The following is an 8,778-nucleotide window of genomic DNA, read 5'->3' on the forward strand; positions in this document are numbered from 1 at the left end:
TTTTTTTTTTTTTTTTTGCTGTGGACGCCCTTCAGGACTGCCTTCTTGGCCTATTAATGCCTTTGCTTTGGCTTCAGTTTTGGGAGGGGCAGGGGCTTCCTTCTTGGCTTTCGGCGCCATCTTCGTGGAAAGGCTACATGTACTTTTTTACAAAAATATGACTGTGATTTCAATGAAAGTTTACCCAGCCAATTGTTTTTGTATTCAATCACTCACCTACATTTCATGGCATTGAATATACTCCCCACATAGCAACAGCATTCTTTGCATTTCCTCCTTGTGTTGTCCGTTTCTCTTTGCTACTCTTTGCTACATCTTCCTGCCTTCTGCAGTTTCTTGTTATGTGCCTGTCACTGAGTCAGAATGGACTCATAGCTGACCCTCAGTGGGTTTTCTGAGGCAAGAAATCACATGGGAGAAGATTGCCCATTATTCTCCCACAGAGAAGCTGGAGGATTTGAACCATGTATCTTTTGGTTGGTTGCTCAACTCTTTACCTACTAGTCCATCCCCTCAGAGCTTTATCCCTGGGTCAGTGGTACCCCTTTAGTCATGTATAATTTTACTGTTTTGAGTAGTGTATCCCTCTCTGGTGGTATTGATCACTTTATAAGTCTGTCCTGTCTACTGTTCCCCTGGGAGTTGAGTTATAGGGATAATTTCAGTTTGAGCACTAGAAGAGTGACTGAGACCATAGTCTCAGTTGCACCAATCTCTATCAGACCGGTAAAGTAACCTTATATTATTTTGAGTCTTACTCCACATCTTTCTCCCACTGTGTTCGAGACTTCCTACTGTGATCCCTTTCCAGCAGTGCAGTGATAGTTGAGGACCATCAGATTCTTTGTCTCACGGAAGCCGGGGTTCATCTGGCCCATTAGCCTTTTCAGTATTGTTTACATGCATCCATGCAGTGTTGGTTTTCTTCACTCTTCTTTGTTAGGAATGGGAAAAGACCAATCAGTAGTCACACCTTAGATTCCGAGTTAGACTCGATAACTCTGCTTTAAAAAATGGTTCTGTCTCATGCTTTCAGACTCTTAACAAGCAGAGATGAGGTAAGATAATTTAATTTTTTTCACTGCAGTTTCTCCAGAGCCCAACACAGTGACTCATGGCGACCCATGAACAGATCAAAACCTTGCCCTAGTCTAGTGATCTCTGCTGTGCTTAAGCCCACAGTTGCAGGTGCTCTGTCAGTCCATCTTGTTAAGGGAGCCTTCTTTTTTTTTTTTTTTATTACTCCATTTTTCCCAACATGATGTACTCCACTTTTCCCAACATGATGTTTTTTTCCATGGACTGTGGTGAATTTAATTATTAATCTTTGATTTTTTTTTTCATTCAGCTAAGTTTGTGGTGGGTTCTTGTAACACCTTGCCTGTCTTGTACTATTATTCTACATACATCTATGCTCTGATATAGTCTCCATGGGCTGGGTTGAGGACCAAGGCTTGTCTAAGAGCATTTCTTGAACAGAGTAGAACTGTGTGTATACTTCTGGGTAATTAAAAGTTCAGATGAATGGCTTGATCGTTCCTATATCTAATGATCGGGTTTTATTTAGTAGTTCACTGGTTGCTTTGTCACGTTCTGTTACACATCCCTGATTTCTGGACGTTAGTAGCGGAGAAATCTAGCTTTGAAGTTCCTTTTGGGGTGAATCTGGAAAAAGGATCTTTGTCTCTTCTTCCCACTCCAGATGAGTAGGACCAAGGGTGATGAGGAGGAATACTGGAACAGCTCCAAGTTCAAAGCTTTCACCTTTGATGATGAAGATGATGAGCTCTCACAGGTGGGTTTGCTCAAGGTCACACCTAACCCTACAGTGCCTCACTACTATTCCTTCCCCTTAGAGGCTACATCACCTGACTCCATTAGGAATGTTTTGAGTCAGAGTTTTAGAAGAAAGCTGATGGAAAAGAGTCCTCAGAAAAGAGCTAGAAGGCAAGCTCTGGTGGCCTAGTGGCAAGAAACTGCACTGCAATCCCAGAGGTGTGCAGTCCAAATCCACCAGATGCTCTCCTGGAGAAGTTCCTCATGTACCAGTCAGATCTGATTTGACAGTTGTTGTTGTTGTGGTCAGGTGCTGTCGAGTCTTAGCCAACTCATAGCAACCCTATGAAAGGCCTGAGCACTGTTCATACATAGAGTTTCTGGAGACAAGCCATTTCTGAAGTGGATGCCGCTCCTGCTTCCAGGCTTGTTTTAGTTGCGAAGCTCCAGCCAACACTATGCACCATGGGTACCCATTACCATGATTGGCACATCAGTGTCACAGTGTTCAGCATCACAGCAACCACGAGTTACCTCTGTACAGCAATGCATGGACCAGTGCTATATTTGATGGTACACACAAAAAATAATAATAAAAATGAAAAGAGCTAGAAGGATTGCAGACACCAAATCTGCCCTTCTTACTGTACCTTTATGAGGTGATTCATTCTTCTTAGACTTTTCTACTTTCAGAGACCCTAACCCTTTTATTCATATGACACAGTTTTGGTACTTTAAAAACAATTTGGATTGGAAATTTTGTCTCTGTGTCTTATTTTACAAATGAGTAAACAGATTCTGTTTTGGAGAATTTATTATATCCACATAGAATGTGGCTTTTAATCCTTACTCTTTTGCCACTGGACTGCAGTGCTGGCTGAAAAACAACTTGTTTTCTTGATAAATACCTAGCTGCCTAGGCTCTTTGTTGCAGAGTGTGAAAACGTTGGCCATCTTCAAGTCCCAGTTTCTCAGCCCTCTTGGTTGTGGAAGAAAGAGCTGGGAAGCTGTGGTTCCCTGAGTGTCCTGCTTTCCGTCTCTCCACAGCTGAAGGAGTCCAAGCGAGCAGTGAATAGCCTTCGAAACTTTGTGGACGACGATGACGATGATGATGATGATCTGGAGAGAGTCAGCTGGAGCGGGGAACCTGTGGGAAGTAAGTAGAGGAGGCTGTGAGAAGTGATTGATGCCTGTGGTTCTTGTCATCATTTCGGAGGTTCCATTTGTTTTATCTCTTCAGTGCTTGTCAGGGAAGGGAATGCTGCTAGGTTGTTTTCAGATGATCCTACATGTGCTCAGGGAAGTACAGCCATAGTTCTCTGGCATTCTGTGTCTCCTTCCTTATGACCAATACTTGGCTGACTATTTCAGATTCATCTAGGGTACTTGTTAAGACTATAGATTTCCTACACTTCACTGCAGAGATTTTATTCAGTAGGTAGAGGCCACTCAACTTTAATAAGCACTTCAAGGGATTCTGATGTTGTTGTTGTTGTTGTTAAGTGCCTTTGAGTCGCAGGCGACTCATAGCGACCCTATGAAGGAGAGTTCTCGATGACCCTATGAAGGAGAGTTCTCGACGCTTGGGTGCCTTTCATCCTCTCCAGGTTCATAGGGTTTTCAGAGGCAAACTATTATGGAAGTAGATGCCACTCTTCCTTCCAAGCTTATTTTAATCGGGGAGCTCCACCCTACTCTCTGTCCACATTGGGTAACCAGCCATTAACACATTTGACACATCATTGTCACAGTGTTCAGCCTCACAGCAACCACAAGTGATCATGGTCCAGCCGGCAACTTGTACACCAGGGCTATATGACATAGAGGAATGTCTGAAAAAAAAACAATGAAAGACAGGCCTGAGGGCCGCAGATTAAAAGGCACCCACCTTTGGCTTGGTAGCATCGCTTTCTGTCCACTGGGCCAGCTGATCTCTCTCTCTGTGTTGATATTATTGTTGTTAAGTGCCGTCGAGTCGCAGGCGACTCATAGTGACCCTATGAAGTAGAGTCCTTGGTGCTTGGGTGCCTTTCATCCTCTCTCCAGATTCATATGAACCTGGAGAGAGGGATTCTGTCACATTCGGGAACAACTGACATTAAGTACTCATGACTTTTTTAGCTAGCAAGTCTCACTACCTTGCTGGTAAATGGTGCTGCTTAGCACGTTTGCAGAGTCCGTCTGGATACTTGGTAAGGCAGAAAGTCAGCTGTGGTTGTTGTTGTGTACCGTCGACTTGGAACCGACCCATAGCTGACCCTCCGGTGGGTTTTCAGAGACAGTTAATTGCACGCGAGGAGATTGCCCATCCTTCTCCCACGGAGCAGCTGGTGGCCTTAAATCATGTGCTTTTGGGATTGCAGTGCAGATTCTTGCCACTAGGTCACCAGAGCTCCCTGGAAAGTTAGTATTAAAAAAAAAAAAAAGCAGTCCTAGCAAGATTGACAAGAGTGTCTGCAACAATGGGCTTCAGCGTAGCAGTGATTATGAGGCTGTTTAGAACCTGGCAGTGTTTGATCTTTTGTAATAGGGTCAGTGTGCTTTGGATGTGACACCATAGGATATAACAGCAAACCGTCTGAGTTTTTGAAAGATAAACTCCTAGAGTAGTTACTGTTGTTTTCAGGTGCTGTAAAGTCAGCTTCGTCTCCAGGCCTGTGTGTATCAGAGTGAAACGCTGCTCAATCTTCCTCCTCGCACCTCGTTGAAAGGCTCCTTCTTTGCTAGCAGAGGATGATTGCATCTGTGTCACGCAGATACTGGCCTCCCCAGAAGGTGCATTGATTTACATTCCCGCTGACAGTGTCAGAGTTCCTCCACAGCCTCACCAACACAGGGTGGTAATCAAACTTCTGCTCACCTTACGGGACACCCGTGAAAGCTCAGAATGTTGTTTTGTTTTTGTTTGTTTTGTTTTTGACTCTTTAAGCTGTTATTTTGTTGTTCTTGAAAATACATACATTGAAACATACATCCATTCAACAATTTCTGCATGTATAATACAGTGCCATTGATTACATTCTTCAAGTTAACCCTCCTTTTTTTTTAATTAATTTTAATGGAAGTTTACAGAGATTTTGGATTTCCATTCATTCAACTGTTGCACTTTTCTCCCTGCCCGCCCCATCCCTCCAGTTCACTCTTCTCTTTGAAAAGTAAAAGAAAAACTCTTTCATTGTAATACAATCCCTTGCCCCAAGTCCACTTCACTATGCAACCTTCATTGTGGACTCCTGTTATGACAATAGTTCTCTCTCTAAATCTTTTTCAATACAGTATACATTATTTATCCCCCCTGTCTTAGTCTCCTCCCAACCCAGATGTCAGTCCCATTTTACGATAGTGGCACTATGCTGTATTTGTCCTTTTGTGACTGATATATTTCACTCAGCATAATGTCCTCCAGTGTCACCCATTTTGTATAATATTTCATGAGTTCCTTGTTTTTCAATGCAGCATAGTATTCCATTGTGTGAATATAGCAGAGCTTCATTTGTTTGTTGATGGGCACTTAGGTTATTTCCAACTCTTTGATATTGTGAACAAAGCCGTGATAAACATGAATGTGCATATATCTGCTTGGGTGGCGGTTACGGTTTCTTTGGGGTATATTCCCAGTAGTGGAACTGCTTGGTCAAATACTATTTGTATTTCAAACTTTTTGAGAAAGCGCCATACAACCTTCCACAGTGGTTGTACCATTTTACACTCCCACCAACAGTGAATAAGGGTTCCAGTTTCTCCACAACATCACCAGCATTTGTTGTTTGCTGTTCTGTTAAATGTTGCTATTCTTACTGAGGTGAGAATGCTTTTAATTTTTAATGACACCTTTAGGTTGCTGTCGCTGAATGGTACATGTTAAAAATGCCAGAATGACAAATATTTTGTTATGCATATATTTACCTCAATTAGTTTTTTTAAAAAAGGTTGAGTATTTTTTAACATATATTTAAGAGAATTTTCTTTTCTGCAATCCGCATATCCGTGTCTTTGCCCATTTGTCTATTGATTTAATCTATTTCATTCCTTCCTTTCTGCCTGCCATAATTTTTTGAGACTGAGGTAACCTACGAGTTAGGGGCTCTGGTGAAAAGCTGTTAAGATTTATTGGAATGTTAAATGTTGAGAATTTGTTTTACATGAGTATTGCTGATTTTGTCCTTGCTGCCTCAGGTATTTCTTGGACCATCAAAGAGACTGCTGCTAACAGTGGATCAACCCCTGAGGGTCGTGAACAGAAGAACAGAAGCAGCTTATCCTCCACACAGCTGCCCAAACCCACTTCCACCTACTCCCTGAGCAGCTTTTTCAAAGGTGAGGAATGCTTGTCAAAGGGCATGAGGACCCTCCTTTATTTTATGTTAAGTCTGGAAGAAGAAGATTATGAAAAGATAGGGACTTACCAGTGAAGCTGAAAGTTGGGATTAGGAGTTGGAGAAGAGAGCAATTCTGAGGAAGCAGACTGGGGTTCTTGAAGAAGATGAACAAAGTTGGCATTGATTGGCCTGTGACAGATACTGAAGGGAATAGTCCAGAATACTCCCCTGCTTTTTTTGAAGGTACCACAAATTTCTGAAGTTGAAGAAAAGCTTTTGAAGCCCCAAGTTCCCATATTGCAGAACATTGTCTGCGTGTGTCCTTAACCGAGTGTGGATGGCTTTCACTTGAACTGTTGGTTTCTTCCCTCGTGTGTTCTTTAGGGAGAACTAGACTTGGAAGTTTCCAGTCCCTTTCTGATGGTACGCATTCGACCCTCTTCTCTTCATTGCTATGGGGGGTGTTACTGATCTGGGGTACAATCTGGGGTAGGTGGTAATTAGATGATCATACGAATTTTCTTCCAAATCTATCATTACTATTAGAGATAGTTTGTGATGCTTTATATAGAATTGTTTTGACTACAAGAGTGGAAGTGGGGAGGTTGACTCCTAGGAAGAAATTAAAGCCTAATTTGAGCCAAATAAAGGCCTTGGGAGCCCACAAATTTGAAACAAAATTTGTGTTTGAGAAGGAAGCAGAAGAAAGGGAACACAGGAAACAAGACCCGTGGTGCCTTGAAGACCAGCTTCCTAGGGTGCCGTGGGTTACTTTAATGGCTGGGTTTTTTTTTTAGCTCTCTCGGACACACCTGCTAAAAGTTATGCTCCAGAGCTGGGGAGACCCAAGGGGGAATATAGGGTAAGTTACAGCTTAACACTAGTGTGACATTTCACATGTTCTATAAAGTTCTTTGGCATACATTATTTTTCTCAGTTCTCCTATCCCTTTGAGGTAGGTATAATAGGTGTAATTTTAATGTCCCTTTATTTATTGATAAGAAAACTGGATTTCTTCCCATCCACACTTGCCTCACATCTTTCAGCTAGTCCACTGAGGGGCTTGGACTCATCTCTGTTTCCTGACTCTGTGCCGGCATACCCTTCTTACTCATTATGCTGCCTTTTGATGGCTGTGCTTTGAAACTCAGAGATTGTCACTATGGTTTAGTGGGTTGGTGACACTCATATTTCCATGAAGCAGCTTTAAATAAGGAAGAAACTATATTCTAAGATGTAGAAAGAGCATGTCTCAAAAGTAGGCCCTCTTTCCCACATTAATTCTTAAAATCAATTCATTCAGCTGATGAAGAAAGAGGTCAAGAAATCCTTTTTGTGAGGACAAGTGGAGTCTTAAAATTTGATTGTATCCTCTAATTGTATCCAAGGGTTGAAGTCAGTAGGTATAGGATTGCTGGAATTTTTTTATCAGATGTTTCATTCCTTTAATCTTTTCTGTCTCCTATGAGTAATGCCCCTATTCTACTTCTTTAGAAACTCAGAACAAGAGGGTCCTAGTTCTTCATTTCTTTTTTCCATCCCCTCCCACAAAATCATTCCCCCTAGGGAATAAGACTTTGAGTTTGAGGAATGCTCTCAGTGATCAGAATACTCTGATTCTTAAACTTCTTAGGATCTAAATGTTGCTTTTATTCCAGGATTACAGCAATGACTGGAGCCTCAGTGACACAGTACGGCGCCTCCGGAAAGGGAAGGTAAGGGGTAGAATTCTTGCAGGATTTGGGACCTCAACACCTTGTCCTTACAGGAAGGATTTCTTGACCTCTTTCTTCATCAGTTGAAGGAAGTGCTTTTCAGGAGCAAAATTAATCCACAAATGTCAAAAGTTCCCAGTGTCCGATAGGTGTCACTCCTGACCCGTGATGACTATGTGCTCCGCAGATAAAAACCTTGCCTGTTCTGTGCCATCCTCACAGTCTCCACTGTGAATTTAGTGTTTCAGAGTTATGGGTGAGAGGGGATGATACATTTAAGAGTGAGGTATCTCTTCCGTTAGTCTGTGATAATCTTGTAAATTAATTTTTGTACATGATGTGAAGTGAGGCTTGCGGTTCTAATTTTCTGCATATAGCTCTCCAATTTTTCCAGCATAATTTTTGAAAAGCTTTAACCTTTTCCCATGAGATTACCTTTTTTAAATGTCTTTGTCAAAGGCCATTTGACCATATAAGTATGACTTTATTCTATATTTTCTCTTTTATTTCATTGTCTATTCTTATACCAGCACGGCACTATATTAGCTGTTGTAACTTTGTAGTAAATCAGGCAATGTAAGTCCTTAAATTTTCTTCTCTTTCAGAATTATTCTAGTTATTCTTGGTCTTTTGCATTTTTATGTAGATTTTAGCATCAACTTGTATGAAGGAAAATGCTGCTAGGCGAAACGTAATGAATATGAATTGTTAAATGGAAATTCAGCATTCTCTGTACACTTGTATCAAAACCTACTAGGGTTTTGATTAGGATCATATTGAATCCATAGATCAGTTTGTGGAGAATATTATAATAATTAAACGATTTTTAAAAATAGACCATCGACCTAACTCTAAATCAGGGCTAAAACTAGAACGTTTCCATACGATAATGTAGGCCACAAAAAGCATGAACCATTAAAAAACAAATAAAATAGACTTTAAAAAAAGTAAAAATTGAAAAAAAAAAA

General features: G+C 41.2%; 1 protein-coding gene across 2 annotated transcripts in view; it reads left to right on the top strand.

Annotated features, from left to right (window-relative positions):
- Positions 1 to 8,778, top strand: part of VIPAS39 (VPS33B interacting protein, apical-basolateral polarity regulator, spe-39 homolog) — a 37,879-nt gene that overhangs the window by 4,917 nt on the left and 24,184 nt on the right. The window contains exons 2-7 of one of the 2 annotated variants that reach the window (XM_006884646.1): positions 1,703 to 1,795; positions 2,824 to 2,932; positions 5,953 to 6,093; positions 6,480 to 6,518; positions 6,893 to 6,957; positions 7,754 to 7,810. In XM_006884646.1, coding sequence (XP_006884708.1) covers positions 1,703 to 1,795; positions 2,824 to 2,932; positions 5,953 to 6,093; positions 6,480 to 6,518; positions 6,893 to 6,957; positions 7,754 to 7,810 — 504 coding nt within the window. Of the gene's footprint in view, positions 1 to 1,702; positions 1,796 to 2,823; positions 2,937 to 5,952; positions 6,094 to 6,479; positions 6,519 to 6,892; positions 6,958 to 7,753; positions 7,811 to 8,778 lie in introns of those variants that run through there. The other variant, XM_006884647.1, reaches the window with a different exon arrangement.

This window comes from Elephantulus edwardii, unplaced genomic scaffold (genome assembly GCF_000299155.1).
Source record: "Elephantulus edwardii isolate Elephantulus edwardi_28Jun2011 unplaced genomic scaffold, EleEdw1.0 scaffold00037, whole genome shotgun sequence".
Lineage (NCBI taxonomy): Eukaryota > Metazoa > Chordata > Mammalia > Macroscelidea > Macroscelididae > Elephantulus > Elephantulus edwardii.